This window comes from Sus scrofa, chromosome 1, assembly GCF_054392235.1.
Source record: "Sus scrofa isolate SSC_HxYL_T2T_F1_AM1 chromosome 1, Sscrofa_HxYL_maternal_Yorkshire_Landrace_v2.0, whole genome shotgun sequence".
Classification (NCBI taxonomy): Eukaryota; Metazoa; Chordata; class Mammalia; order Artiodactyla; family Suidae; genus Sus; species Sus scrofa.
This window is the reverse complement of record NC_139383.1, coordinates 120,930,378-120,946,352: the sequence shown is the minus strand read 5'-3', so window position 1 is coordinate 120,946,352 and position 15,975 is coordinate 120,930,378. Positions and strand designations below refer to the sequence as shown.

The 15,975-nt window shown below is 43.8% G+C and overlaps 1 protein-coding gene across 6 annotated transcripts in view; it reads right to left on the bottom strand.

Annotated features, from left to right (window-relative positions):
- ANXA2 (annexin A2) overlaps positions 1 to 15,975 on the bottom strand; it is a 46,259-nt gene that overhangs the window by 16,028 nt on the left and 14,256 nt on the right. For all 6 annotated transcript variants that reach the window (XM_085011018.1, XM_085011014.1, XM_005659537.3 and 3 more), the window contains 2 exon segments: positions 14,507 to 14,606; positions 222 to 316 (listed from right to left, as the gene is read on the bottom strand). In XM_085011018.1, coding sequence (XP_084867144.1) covers positions 222 to 316; positions 14,507 to 14,606 — 195 coding nt within the window.

Genomic DNA, 15,975 nt, shown 5'->3' with positions numbered 1-15,975 from the left:
GTCTTCATGGATGAGCACCAAGCATTCCAGGGGCCATGGATGTATGAGTTGTGACTCTTACAAGGATATACAGAAAAACCTTGGATCTCCCAGGTTTCCAGAAGGCTCTTGCTGGTAAGAGCCAGAATTCAAGAAAAAAAAAAAGAAAAACAAAAAACAAAACAGCGGCCACAGAATTGAAATTCAACAAGGAAAGCCCTCCATCCCTGAACCTACTGTACCTTTTTGGTCCTTCTTTGGTAGGCAAAGGCAATGTCCTGTCTCTGTTCATTGCTGCGGTTGGTCAAAATGTTGACGATGGTGACCTCGTCCACACCTATGAAGACACAAGTTGTGAACAGTTACTCAACCACATGCTCTAGTCTTTTGGGTTTATGCAGCAGGTTTAAAGCATTTTTTCAACCCAAAAGGTATACTGTTCTCCAAACTGAAATACCAAGACATTAAGATTTTGTTCTCTCTCTTTTTGTCAGCACTCTCCGCCCAACATATACAGCCTCTTTTCTTTTTTTTTTCTTGATAGCCTCAAGCCTCAAGCTTAAATAGACCTTTAAAATATCTGTATTAAAAAAATATATGGAGTTCCCATCGTGGCACAGTGGTTAGCGAATCTGACTAGGAACCATGAGGTTACAGGTTCGATCCCTGGCCTTGCTCAGTGGGTTAAGGATCCGGCATTGCCGTGAGCTATGGTGTAGGTCGCAGACACAGCTCAGATCCCGCGTTGCTATGGCTCTGGCGTAGGCCGGTGGCTACAGCTCCAATTAGACCCCTAGCCTGGGAACCTCCATATGCCGCGGGAGCGATTCAAGAAATGGCAAAAAGACAAAAAATAAAAAATAAAAATAAAAAAATATATATGTTCTTCATAAGTTGGTTTCTGGAATCAACAGTAGGAGGTGCATTAGTGGGGCTTTGGCAGTCAGATGGAACCACGAAGATTTAGGAGGATTTTAAATGAAGGTCCCCAAATTGCCATTTAACTGGAGATTTAATAGACAGTAACTGTGACCTGAATTAATAGAGACAATTATTTATATTTATTGCAGGATTATGGCTATATAAGCAGCTAGGTATAATTCGTATAATTATAGAAACTGTCATGACAAATGAGTCAGATTTAATATGGCAGTTGTATTTTAATAGCATAATTGATTAATACAATCATACTTACTGAAGACTAAATTGTTTTGTAAGGAAAATAAACGATCCACTGCTTTTAATCTTCAATAGGCAATTTTAATAATCAATTTTATAACTTTATTAAAAAGAGTAAGTGTTTTAATCTAAATTAAATCTAAATTGGGAGTTTTGAAGTGCCACAAAATATTTTAGTACCTATTTTAATTGGAACATGTGTATTTACAAAGATAAGCAATGCCTCCTGGTATCTGAAAGTTTCCAATTTTCTATCAAAAATACTCCTAACATGCCATTTAACTTAAGAAAGCACAATTTTAAGAATTCACAGAGTGAAAAGTGTCTTCTCCAGACTGATTATGACCTTTGTTTAATAAAAGGAAGAGTCTTTTCAACCTCTGGAGAGTTAATTCTTGAGTAAGAGAGCAGAGTGACTAAGTCTACAAGGTCACATGCAAACAGCAGACAGACTGGCCTAGAGAAAATCAGGAGTCCCAAAGTAACAGAAAGGGCCAAGGGCAATGCTCTGAGGCAGAGGCAATGAACGGACTGACAAAGAAGGTATTGTAAATTCTCACATGTATTTGAAAGATCCAAAGACAGAAAGTTAGAATTTTGGGGTATAAAAACAAACATCTATTTTTGTATTTATATACTTCATTTTTAAGTGAATTCATACCAATATGCTTGTCAGTTATCTTAACTGCAGCATTTATACCCTTAGCTCTGATTTTCAGAGTAGCCAACGTCAATGCAAAAAACCAGCTGCTTGCTGATAATGAAACTGTTCCCAGGATGCTTATTTCAGCATTATATATAATATCAAGAAATAAAAGGGAGGAGTGCCCATTGTGGCTCAGCAGTAACAAACCCGACTTGTATCCATGAGGTTGTGGGTTCAATCCCTGGCCTTGCTCAGTGGGTTAAGGATCCAGTGTTGCCGTGAGCTGTGTTGTAGGTCGTACATGCAGCTTGGATCCTGCATTGCTGTGGCTGTGGCGTAGGCTGGCAGCTGTAGCTCCGATTTGACCCCTAGTCTGGGAACTTCCATATGCCACAGGTGCAGCCCTAAAAAGACGACAACGACAAAGAAAAAGAAAGCTAGAAAGAAAAGGGGAAAATGTTGAATGAGGGACTGATTAAATAAATATTTTTGTCCATAGAATGGGATACTATACAGACATTTTAAATGATGGTAAAAGGTATTAAATGACATGGAAAAATGTTCATGCTATACAGTCAAGTAAAAAGTAAGCTGCAAAATGGTATGCCCAGTCTAACCTGCTCATCTGTAAGAAAATATGTAGGTGCCTTTATACCAAAATTTTAATAGCAATCATCTCAGTGATAGGATTATAGATAATTTCAAGTTTTCTTCTTTTTGATTATCTATAGTTTCCAAATTCATCCTAATGAGCACTAAAAGGCTATTTTTAAATATATACACCATGAACGACATAGAATCATCCATCTAGACTCAACTAGTGACTTCACCTCATGCAATCGCTGGCATGATGCTAAATACTTTAGTTAGAACAGAACATAATGTGCATGATAGCAACTGTATGTATATTATTCTCTTTGGTTTCCAAAACACCCTAACACAAAGCATCTTATTTAAAATCCTCACAACAGCCCCATGGGGTGAGTTCTTTCTCTTCCTGGTTTACAGACGGGAGGCTGAAGCTCAGAGAGATGGAGGCCCAGCTCCGCCACTGTTAGTGTGGAAGCCTCTGCCCTCCCGGGGTCTCAGTGACCATGTCTGCATGAGGAAGGGAATGACCTCCAGTTCTGCTTCCACAAACACTAACATGTAAAATCCAGCTTTAACTTACACTTAGCTTCAGTTAGTTATGGGCAGGATAGATATATTCACAGACTCATTAAAGCTGAGAGGCTACTTTAGCAGATGTGTCTGGGCACTTGTTCACATGTGTGCTCTGTGTGTGTGCGTCTCCCTCAATATTCTATGGCTCTAACTTTCTATTAGGAGAACCACTTGTATTTTCCCTTTATACTTCACTTTCTTACCCAAATCTGAAAATGCTGGAGAACAAAATACAATTACATCCTTAACCTACTATTTCCTGAAACCAATTCTAACTCTTATATTTCCTGAAACCAATCTGGGGCTGCTGACCTGAACACACTCCAAGAACACTGACCTGTGAAAAATCACTCTCCCTTGCAAACAAATGCAAAGCTGTGTTTGTGTCAGAATGTGGGCCTGAACTCACTGAAGCTAGAATCATATGAGACACTTACTAAAAACACAGTGACCTGGGACCTAGCTGAGATCTGATTAAGGTCTCTTGTGGGCTTTGGACCTGGGAAGCAGCATTTCGGCCAATTGCCAATAGAGAGAGTCACTTATAGACATGGAGATGCATGGGTGGGGACTGGAAAGGTCCTTGGACATCTGCTGGGTGAAAGGCTATTAAGTCGCTTCTACTAACTGCTTCCTTGGGATGCAGGGTCAACTATAATTTTAGGGAAAGAAATGCTTAGCCTTGTTCAAATAACCCAGGTAAGAAATAACACCTGAGAAGAGCTCATTCCACAACCTTCAGGGCCGTCTCATGCTCTTAATCAATGAAACCTCTCTTAGCAGTCAAACAATGAACCTTTCTGTTCATAGCAGCTAAGTCCAGCCAACAGAATGGGAATTCAATCCCATTATTGGAAATCCCCATAAAGAGCCTGGGTGGCTAACCTGAAACTCACCTAAGAGGCAGCAACAACTACAGTCTGAAGAAAGCTAAGTATATTTTACCTAAATTATTTCCCAAGCAAACAGCCTGCTGTGATGCAGCATTCAGCATGCTGAGACCCTTACCAGGGAAGGATCTGATGCCTTACACAAATGCTAATGCCAGCAGCTACAAAGAGATGAAATGGAGGCTATTTCCACCAGTGGAAGCCCCCTCCTCCAACAGTCTCACTACATCAGCTGTTTCTCCCCCACCACTGCCTGCAAGTTTCAAACCGAACTGCAAAGAGGACAAAAATCATAAGGCCCAGGATCAACTGCCCAGTCAAAGCCACTTCAGGCATGTCCTATGGTGGAACCCCAGAATGCACAATCTGCCAGTGGGATTTCACCATCTTATCTTCAGAACACCACTGCTTCCTCTCGACCTGCTCTTCTAATTGGTGAGACTGCTTATTCCTGCAGAAAACAGTTTAGTACAGGTCGAAGCCGCAGGGGTCATCCGGTTACTCACCACTCCTGCCAAGGATGCAGCTGAAGGATGAGGGGTGAACACTCAGCTCCCTATGTCAGCACAATCACCCTCAGCACAGGCACAGCGAGGGCCAGGACAACAGGAAAGCTCCACATTTAACAAAGGTGAAGTAGGCGCGGGCACCCACCCGCCAGACGAGGCTCTGCCCCCCTGAATTCGCACTTTCCTATCTCATGTTCCAGACCCAAGGGAAGTGTCGGCTGAGGGGAAGAGCCAAGGGTCACAAAGAAAACTGTGTGGATGGAGCAAAAGCATAAGGATAAAACCCCACAAACCTCAAAAAAATCTTCTTTCCCATCCCATTCCTCTTGGTTTGATATGGATGGTCACAAAGTCACCTGAGCAAAGCCCCACGTTGGCAAATAGTGATGTGGATGAGGAATCCCACTGGACGTGGGTGAGAACACAGTAAATTCTGTGATGGGGGTAGATTTTTTTAAAAATATATCTTTTCAATACTTATAGAAATTAAAATGTTCAAGACTGGTGAGGAATTCCAATGCAAATTTATTTGGCTCCTGACAGGAAACAGCATAGAAGTTTTTAAGCGTTTATTCTGTGAGTGAAAATAGCCAGCTCACCTTATCAGCTAAGGACCAAAAATGCTTCCCACACTCTGAAATGCTTCAGAACTGAGGCACCTGAAGAATCAGTCCCTGTTCTAAGTGCCAGTCACCTGAAGCAGGAGCTCTGTCAAGTGACACCACAGGAAGGCACCCCTGACATCAGGGTTCAAGCAGAAACCTCTGAGGTGGTGGATCCCTTAAACCATCAGCTGTATTTCTAAAACAAAGAACACTTACAGTCTAAAATAATGGCTGAATCCAAACCCACAAAATCAGCCTCCTGGAGTTTCCTCCTCCTCTCTGCGGGTGGAAACCCCAAGTCAGCTCCACATCTGGCATTCCATGGAAAATGTGTATCTTTGTTGTCCATGGCAAGGAACCAAGAGGCCATTCTGAACAGGATGCTGACTCATACCTGCCAAGACACACTGACTGCACAGAGAAAATAGATTTCATTTTGTTTGATAAAGCGCTCAGGAGGCCCTCAGGGCAAGGCTGACTGGTTAGAAAATAAAGGAAAACTGCCCAGATCCACTTCTTATCTAGATCACGGGAAAAGGTAGGACTCGGCTTAGATTACTGGGCATATCAATATCAAACTTCAGAAATCATCTTTGCAACAAGGTCAAAGGCAGGCCACAGAGGGAGAATGCCACAGATCCATGGGGTTTATTTTAATAGTATAACCTGTTCACTGAGTACCTACTACGTGCCAGGCACTTTATGAGGTGCTATGTACAAAACTCACATGCAACTGTCACCGCATCCATGTGCAGTGGGGGTTACTGTCACTCTAATTGTACTGATGAGGAAACCAATGCTCATAGCAGGTAGGGACTCCCCCAGGGTCACACAAGCAAGTCATTTGCAGAGCTGGGATTCAAACCAAGACGAATGACCTGTGTTGGGCTATTCTGCCTCCTGTTACAGGACAGCCCCAAAGGTTATGGCTTCAATGCCCTGAAGGACATTAATGGCCTGGTATCCAGCCCAACAATCTTCTTCCAACATTGTTTTCTCAGTGCCTATTAACACCTAGTCTCCCAAACTTCCCTTTGAACTAGCCTTATCTCAATGAGTTAAATAAATGACACGTGTTGATCCTATATCTATATGAGTCATGCCTGTACCTTTTTGAAATTATACTTTGGTACCTCTTTATACCACTCCTCCATCTAGCTGCTCAAAAATGATTTGAAACAGTAATGTGTCCATTTGCCTACAAAACTGGCCTTACTATTTAGTACATACAAATGTACACATGTTTAATAACCTAAAGATAACAACTGGCCACCCAGTAACAGGCCAAGGCCACTGAAGTGATAACCCAGCTGAGGTTTTTTCAAGAGAAAGAGCTGAAAGACTTTCTGGAATAGCCATTCATAGCTTGGTGGGAGACAAGAAGTCCCTCCCCACATCTAAAATGCCAATAAGAATGATTTTAGGGACAGAGAAGCATGTACATGCACTGAGCATGCACACACACACAACACTCACCCCATTGCCCAAAGTATCCTTCCCACCATCTGCCACAGGGCTGCCTGTCCTGATTCAGGGAAAGCATAGCTCAGTGCCTAAGAAGAGGGTTTGGCCCAGAAATCAGATTTCTTCTATTTCCACTCTGCTCTGGTCTCACTCCAGCTGAGTGCCTTAGAATTCAGTACCTTGTCTTTGATAATTCCATTGGAACCTTTAATAAGCTAGAACCTTGTCTGCCTTCCATGCATAATTATATTTCTGAAATACCCTACAGGACCAGCAGGAAAACACGGAGAGATCCAAATCAAATGAAATTGCAAATGAAGGATTACGCATATAATGCAAGCACCACTTTGTGCCCTGTTGCTCTATCAGCCTCCTGAGTTAGAAAGTAAAATATCTGAACAGATGCAAGAAAAACCGACACACCCACCCAAAGCTCAGCTGACAAGAAATTACTATTTATTGTCTAGCACTGCTGACACCAGATAACAATGTGGTGACTTCCATGGTTCCTGGGCGGACCCAGTGTTTGGATTTCCTCAGGGAAAAGAGGTAACTGTTTTTACAAAAAAGGAAGAGCTGAGAGGCCGGCAACAATAGCCTGTGCCTACATTAATGGTGGCTGAGGAGAAGGGAGTGGGATGGACTGGGAGTTTGGGGTTAGTAGATGTGGACTATTACATTTAGAACTGATATGCCATGAGGTCCTGCTGTATAGAACAGGGAACTGTGTCCAATCACTTGTGATGGAGCATGATAGAAGATAATGTGAGAAAAAGAATGTATACATATGTATAACTGGATCCCTTTGCTGTACAGCGGAAATTGACAGAACATTATAAATCAACTATAATTTATTTATTTATTTATTTTTGTCTTTTTGTCTTTTTAGGGCCATACCCACGGCATATAGAGGTTCCCAGGCTAGGGGTCGAATCAGAGCTGTAGCTGCTGGCCACAGCCACAGCCACAGCAACGCCAGATCAGAGCCTCGTCTGCGACCCACACCACAGCTCATGGCAACGCCAGATCCTCAACCCACTGAGCGAGGCCAGGGACTGAACCTGCACCCTCATGGATCCTAGTCAGATTCGTTAACCACTGAGCCTCGATGGGAACTCCTCAACTATAATTTAAATTAAAAAAAAAGAAAGAAAGAAAAGCAATTGGACAATTAAAAAAAAAAAGAACAGAAAAGAAAGGCACCAGGGACTGGCTTCTTGGGTCGAGTCTGGCATCTCCACACCCACAAAGACAATGATCATTTTGAAGAAAATCTCTGCTCAGAGTAAAGTTGGCTGTGACTCAGCACTGGCCCCTGTTTGTTCCTGTTGGCAGTGCTGTAAGATGAGAACTTGGTCTCAGGTAAACTTGCACAAGAAAGGGAAAGACCTCATCTACAGGAAGGTTCTGTTCCCTCATGTTCCTTGCCAGGAGCGGGGGAAGGCTCTGGGCTACATGAGTCACAAAGGCCTTTCCCACAAGCCTGCTCCCACTCAGACCTGTGGGTTCTTATTGGTCCCTCACCTCTCAGGCTCCTTCTATGGGAGGGAAGCTACTTTTCAGAGCCAGTCTGCACTGTTGAAGAGAATCCATTCCTAATCACTGTCCTTACTAAATGAATATACACCTCCAGGTATGCTGTACCGCCTCAGCCTCTACACAGAGTAAAACATGAGCCACTACAGCTACCAACCCACAGCACCCGGTGAGTGGAGCTCAGTGAGGCACTCTGTGCTCTAGGAAAACTGGAAGAACAGGCCTCCAGATAGTCGAGATATTTTCGGGAGAAGGTATTATGTGCCCAATTCTTGCATCTCCTCATATCTAGAAAAACACTAAAATCCTTCACGGTGATGTCTGCTCCTTGTGACTGGTAGTAACCTTCAGGAGATCAGCAACAAACTTTTATAAAATGTGTGTGCTGCATGCACCTTTATCGTATCCTGAAATTCCCCCTTTTCCTCCCTGGGTGGTATTTCAGCCCAGTCTGTAGTTAAGGACAAAAAACATCATAGTCATCTATAAATGTAGTCACCTCCAAGGGGAAGAGCTGGTGAGTCCTGCAGGCTGTGAAAACTCAGGATGCTGGCCCTGCTAGTGGAGGTGCTTATCAAAAGAATGAGTTCAGGGAGCCCAGGCCTCTTCTGTGCCTGCTACCTGTCCTTTGTTGCAAAAACCCTATATATCCTAGCTCCCCCCTCACCGCCTTGGAGCAGTTTCTCAGGCTACCTGAGATGCTGTCTCCCGGCTTAAGTCCTAATTTTGCCCCAAATAGAACTTAACTTCCAACTTTCAGGTTGTGTATTTTTTAGTCAACAAACCAAAAGTACACACCCTGGCTTGCGTGTGCCGTCTCTTGACCATGCTGGAAATCTTAAGCAGCCCCAGTGAAAAAGTGTTAAGAAAAAAGTGTAAAAACTTGCTACAGTTAGGCTTCTATACTTGTGCTTATAAGAAGTGGGGGAAAATCACCGGCTTTTGCAACCCTTCCGGAGAACACAAATACTGCTAAAATCAAAACTGGCAATAATAATAGGGCAACTCATTACCCTCCCCTTCCAGAGAGAGAGAGACCAAAGCTGTACCAGTTTATTGGCACTTACACTAACTCTGGGGTTGTGCTGCTTCTAATTACAATCTATTTTATGTAGTCTAGATTCATCCTTTTCTAATTTAGCTGACTTTCCTTTCTAGTTATTTGGACCCATATGGTAAACCATTCACAGCTGTGTTGTACACTCCGCAGTATATATTTAACCCAAGGCCAATCTAGACCAAGAGACTCCTACAGATTTAAGTCTCAGAAACCTCTTGTTAATTAAGCAATATTACTACTTTTGCACAGCTTTATTCAGTGTCTAACTAGACGTTAATTAAGGTAAGCAATTGCAGAGTTTACCTCAAGCCAGCGTATACCCCCAAATAATCATGCATTTGGCTTAGGTGACAAGCTCAGGGAATAATGAGATCCCTTCAAACAGGGAACAAAGCAGACTTATGGGCAGGAGCTACATTCCCTTTGGAAAAAGGATCAAAGCTCACTAGGGGACTGTAAGTCTCTGTGGATGTGGTCCAGACTCAATCCGTCTTTTGCTGCCGTATCTCGCCAGCCATGGGTCCCCACTGTGCACCCACCTGTCTGCTCTGGTATGGGTCTACACTTGGATTACTCTTTGGGTTAAATCTGCACCTTCTCACACAACGCCTAGGGGCCTGGGCATTAGGACAGTTAATGAAATAAAGTCCTTGCCCTCAAGGAGCTCACATTCTGGTGTGAAGAGACTAACCCACATGTAAATAACTGTAACACAATGTGACAAGAACTCTAAATGAGATGGCAAGTATTTTGAGACAGATCCAGGGATAACTGATTCTGTCTCCCTCTTAAAGAAAGCCTGGAGAAGAGGCTGTGTACTGGCTCCGGCAGAGATTGAGTAGAAACAGCCCAGATGTGAGAAGTGGGCTAACCCCCCCCTCCCCGCCTCCACCCCCGCCCTGCCCAGGAGGGGACTGCACACTCAAGAGCAAAGCCTCTGTTTGGAGCATCTGAATAACCTGGAGAGAGAGCTAGAAAGAGAATCTGCAATGAATGCGGAAAGGAGGCCCATTCAAAGAGGACAGGTGTCCTAGCAGCTCAGGGGAGAGAAGATGAGGGCAGAGGGGAAAAGTGGCTGTGGAGCCTTCTGACGAGCCTAGACAATACCGGCCTCCAGATCTCACCAGGCCTGCCCTGCCTTCCCAGCCTCTCCACTCCAGGCTCGCTCTGCCTCACGGTCCTTGTGTTTCACAGCAACCAAGGAACCCTCGGCCACAGGAGATCTGAACTCAGCCCCTCTTCCTGAGAGCACCCTGACAAAGGAAGGCTGGTGAGTATCCGGTGCAGCCAGTGTATAGCATGCTCCATACCCAGACACCCATGCACACGTGCGCACACACGTGCGCTTGGGCTACCCATCTGGGAGCAGGGCCCAGAGGGTTATCTTTTCACGGTCCTTTGGCTTTTGTTTGTGTCAGCATTTGAGGTTTGCCCTTTGTCGCCTTTGATCTCCAGGAAACCCCAATTAACTGGCATTGTGTTCTCCCAGGAAAGGCTTAAGGTGTGGCAAGGGCTTCTTAATTACACTTAAAGTGAAAGTCATTCTAAAAGGGAAGTTAAGATCTTAATTAGCTCATTTTTTTAAAAAATGAGCTAAAAAGATACAGGGGAAAGAGAAACAAAACAAAAAGGATGTGACTTTCTCAACTACAGCTGACTCTTGAACAGCTCAGGGTTAGAAGCACCAACCCCTCCCTACAGTCAGAACTCCACATATAACTTAAGTCACTGCTCCATTATCCTCGTTCCACACCAGATTCAACCAACCTCTGATTGTGTGGTACTACAGTTCTTACTAACAAAAAATAACCGTGTATAAGATATTTTTACACACAGTCCAAACTCATGTTGTTTAAGAGTCAACTGTAATGACTTCATTTTTGGTCTTCATTTGGATTATTGCCTTCCATTATGAAGGTGATATGTATATTAAAATCATATAAAAACAGAAAAATTATATAAATATAAAAATAGAAAATAGAAAAATTCTAGAAAATTTGGAAAATACAGAATATACTGAAAGCACAAGTGAAGTATCAGTTACCCATAATTCTATTAAGAGTTAATTAATGCCTTCTTTAAAATTTTTGACATAAAAAATTGTTGTAATGTGATCATATTGTACATACTATTTTATGTCCATTTCCTATGCAAGTAACAAACTTTTTTTTTCCTTTTAGGGCCGCACCCATGGCATATAGAGGTTCCCAGGCTAGGGGTCGAATCGGAGCTATAGCTGCCGGCCTATGCCACAGTCACAGCAACACCAGATCCAAGCTGCATCTGCGACGTACACCACAGCTCACAGCAACATTGGATCCTTAACCCACTGAGCCCCACTGAGCGAGGCCAGGGATCGAACCCACATCCTCATGGACGCTAGTCTGGTCTTAACTGCTGAGCCACAATGGGAACTCCTGCAACTAATAAACTTAAGGTGAAATATGTTTAAATGACTGTTTCAAAATTGATTGTGGTGATGGTTGTACAAATCTGTGAATACACTAAAAAACCTGAATTGTGTACATCTTATATTTTATATACATTTTACATAGATGAAATACGGTAGGTAAAGTATATCTCAGTAACAATGTAAAAAATTGTTTATAAACTTTATTTTTTCACGTGTCTGTGACATTCTACAGACATTCTATGTAATACAAAAGGAGTTGCCATAATTTACTGAGTCACTCCCCAGCTAGGAGATGGATCTGGGTTTGTCACTCTCATGACCAATGCTGATTATAACATCTTTGGTACACTGAGCTCTGTATGGATATCATAGTCTGTCCTCTCAAGTTTCCTAGAAGGATTTAAGGTTCTAAATATACCAACAACCTAGAAACTATTTTAAAGGACCAATAGACTTAACTCAAGAAAATTTAGTTACTCTTTAAAATCACTAGGCACCAAGAATAAATAAGTATGTAAAAAGAGACCCTAACTGAGACTCACTGAACATTAAGTCTCAGAGAGAAACAGGGGACCAAAAGCTGGACTCATATTTACGACACGAATCCCACATCCATAGAATCACAGCTAGAAAATGTTCTCATGCCTGAAGAGAAAGAAGTCCAAGCCTGGCAGGTGGGAGGCATAACACTGAGGTGCTTAAGAACACAGCCCTGGAGCTCCACAGAGCCAGAGGTTCAAGCCCCACATGAACCACAGCCAAGCGACCTGGAGCATGTTAATCCTAAACTGCGTCCCTCATCAATCAGGGTGGACAGTATACTACATCAGAGGATTAATCTGCAATTCACCTGGGAAGAATATTCCTGAAGTGCCTCGTGCCATGCCAGCCCATAATGAGCAGCACTCAATAAGTAGCTGCAATCCCCAGAACGGGGATGCCAGCTGCACTTGACCGAAACGGAATGCAGGAATCCAGATCGTAGCCCTCCAGACAGTTCTGCTTAGAAACCACAGTATTCATCTACTAACTCAGAAAGGGCCTGAGGTGTTTTTATTACCATGGGACTCTCAGCTGTTACCAGAATTCTTTTGCGCAATCTTTACATTCCAGTGTGCTAAAAGCTTTCTCATGCAGGGATAAAAGCAGGCTTTGTTTCAAGCTTGCAAAAGGCACCATCTTTGTCAGATGAGGTAACTCTTCAACTTGGATTGTGTTTCCACAACAGCTTGTTGGGAAACCCCAGGAAGGGAGGCACATCCAAATAGCGAGACTGGGTGAGTTTTAAGAAAGTGGAGTGTGTGTGTGTGTGTGTGTGTGTGTGTGTGTGTGTGTGTGTGTGTGTGTGTGTGTGTGAAGGTAGCATATTTTGAGCACTGTCTTTATGCTGGGCACCAAGCTAAGTGTTTCATACTTCACAACGACCCTGTGAGGTGGGCACTTTGATTAGTTCTCCTCCCCTTTATACAAAGCAAGCTGAGGCTTTTAAGGAAGTAAATGTTCTCCCAGAGTCAAACAGCTAGTAAATTAGTGGAAAGGTAAGACTGGCACCCATGAAAACATGCTCTCATCCCCCAGGCTCGGCCAAGTAGAACTGACTGCAATGAGGTAAGTAGCCCTTCAGATTTCAGTTTCATTTTCTGATTACTGGCTTCCTGACTTCCCAACCTGGCCTTTGGCAACTATGGTCATTTAAAAGCACCAAAAATGATGGCTTTTTAAAGGTCTAGTGGGGATACTTCATTGTTCCCTCTCCAGTTGCCCGGGCAACCATGCCGGGTGGTGCCCACAGTGTCCTCATGGAAACAAAGGCTGTCTTTGAGCCTGATGATGCAAACCTCTTGTGTTCTGTTAGAACCACAAGACCTGAAGGATCTTTCTATGCTCATTCCTATTCCTGGAAACACAGTCGCCAGTTTCTCCAAGAGTTTTGGGAAAAGGAGAATGTGCGATTTGTCGTGCAAAATAAGACAATTCTGAAGGTGAAAGGGGAAACAATCACAAATATGCAGGCACAATGGGGGCATAGGGCACCCTCATTTAAGGCCCCCAGGTCACCCTGGTTGAGGCCCCCAGTCTAGCAGTGACCTGTATGTGAACTGTACACGGTGAAACAGTAAGTGAAAACATGCCACTGTCCTAATGTCCCACGGCTGGTAAACAGGGGATGAGCCAGCAGCTGCTCTGACCCCTAGATCATGTCTGCGTCTCAGTCTAGCCTCACATGAAAGGCAATGCTTTGACCAACAGGGGGAAAGAGGTGAATCACAAGCATCACCACAATAATTACAATGCTTCCAGGGATCCGGGGATGGGGCAACCCCAGAGATACATGCTTTGTTAACATAAGCCAAAAAAAGGTCTCAACACTGGCTTTTGTACATACAGAAAACAGCAGGATGACCTGAACAGGCCCTTGCTCAACTCTACCCAATTAAATGCTTTATCTGTTGTACTTCGGAGTGGAGGCTTTTATGCCTCCTGGTCCTCTCTTCCTCATCCTGGAACTCGAGGAAATCAAATCATTCTGACAGCTCTCGGAATTCGAGCTCCAGGCCTAAGGAGTAGTATAACGTGTAGAATTTTTTTTTTTTTTTAAGTCTGAATTTTTCGCTCATTAGGTCAGAGCAGTAAAACGTTCCCAGCATTGTTCCAACAAATGTGATGAAATTCAAGGGGATTCAGGACCAAAAAGAGGCCCTTAGGATCACCATGACCAACTTCTTCCTTAGAGAAGGGGCACCAAAGCAGGTCTCATGATGAATTGCCTTGCCCAAAGCACACAGCCGGGGAATCGGACCTCCTGGCTCTCAGTTAAGGCCTCTTTCCATCCCACTATGCTATTTGGTTAATTTAGTTTCTCATGTTTTAAATCTTCCTCTCTCCAAGGAGAGAAGGAAGGGAGGAAGAGAGGGAGAATGGAGGGAAGGATGGGTGGGAGAGGTGTGGGCTTCGTTAAAAGCTTGATGACAATATCAAATGACTAATGCACGAAGATTCAAGAAAGAGGCTAAAAATGCCTCAATCAGAGCTTGACAAGGAGAACAAATGTATGGCTTACCTTTGGTCTTGATGGCCGTCTCAATGTTCAGAGCATCTCGCTCAGCATCAAAGTTGGTGTATGCTTTGACGGACCCATATGCACTTGCGGGTGTGGAGTGCTGAGGTGAAAAGACAAACATGCTCAAATTACACGAGTTTAAAATCCTCTTGTTGAGGAGTTCCTGTCATGGCTCAGTGGTTAATGAATCTCACTAGCATCCATGAGGATGCAGGTTCAATCCCTGGCCTCATTCAGTGGGTTAAGGATCTGGGGTTTGCAGTAAGCTGTGGTGTAGGTTGCAGACGTCGCTTGGATCTGACGTTGCTGTGGCTGTGGCATAGGCCAGCGGCTACAGCTCCAATTTGACCCCTAACCTGGGAATCTCCATATGCTGCGGGTGCGGTCCTAAAAAGCAAAACAAATAAAAATAAAATAAAATGCTCTTGTTGAAATATCAATTCCTAAAATAGATTTTTTTTCCTATTGTTAATTTTAATAATTCACATCCTTCTTAGGCCAGGTAACTCAGTAAGTATGAACACACCATCACACAGAGGATACAAAACTTCCTTATTTCTAATGAGAATCCCTCTTCAAAGGCTCAGCTCGTTTAGGATATGGTGTATCTATTTCTACTTTTCATCTTACTTTCCATGCCAGCTCAAAAGCAGACAAGGCAAAGCTGGGCCCTTGAAACCAGCTATTTCTTTGGGGAAGGCTTTGATGAGCATGAAACTGGGCTGGCAACAATTTGAAACAAGCTGGAAATGTGGAAATGCCTGAATGACAAGTGTGTTTAGCCAAGTTTTTGCTACAGACACATAAATTTCCACTGGGCCGGTATCGCTGAGCTCACAGTTCTTTAAAAAGCAAATGTAAGAGCCTGTCTGCCTGTCTCTTAACTACCAGATAATCGAGGGAAGCATCCTCCTCCTCCATCCCCGCCTTGGGCCACCACCGAGGCACCAAGGTAGTCAGGCCACACAGCCCACATCCTCAGCCAAGTTCTGGCTCCTTGTTCTCGTCTCTGTCCCTCCCCTGTGCTGTCTTTAACATGATTCCCTCTGGCTGCCGCTCTTCCTAGTTATGTCGTGCGTCCGACCCACCCTGTGGGGCCTTTTAAACCATGGCTTTTTAAACCATGGCTTCTTCCTTTCCAATGCTTTTCTTTTTCGGGAGGGGGGGGGAGGGCGGCGGCATGCCATGGCATGTGGAAATTCCCGGGCCAGGGATCAACTCGCACCACAGCAGCAACCCAAGCCACTGCAGTGACTATGACAGATCCTTAACCTGCTTCACCCTAAGAGAACTCCTCCAGCACTTTTCAAAGCTCATTATGCTTCCAGATCTAATGGACCCACCCACCTCAGACTGAGGTAAGGACAAGAGCGTGCTTCCCCATGAGTTCTCCTTTTCCAAAGCGTTCCTTTCTCCCACCTACCCCCCCCATCCTTTTTTGGCCTCGTATGCAGCATGTAGAAGTTCCA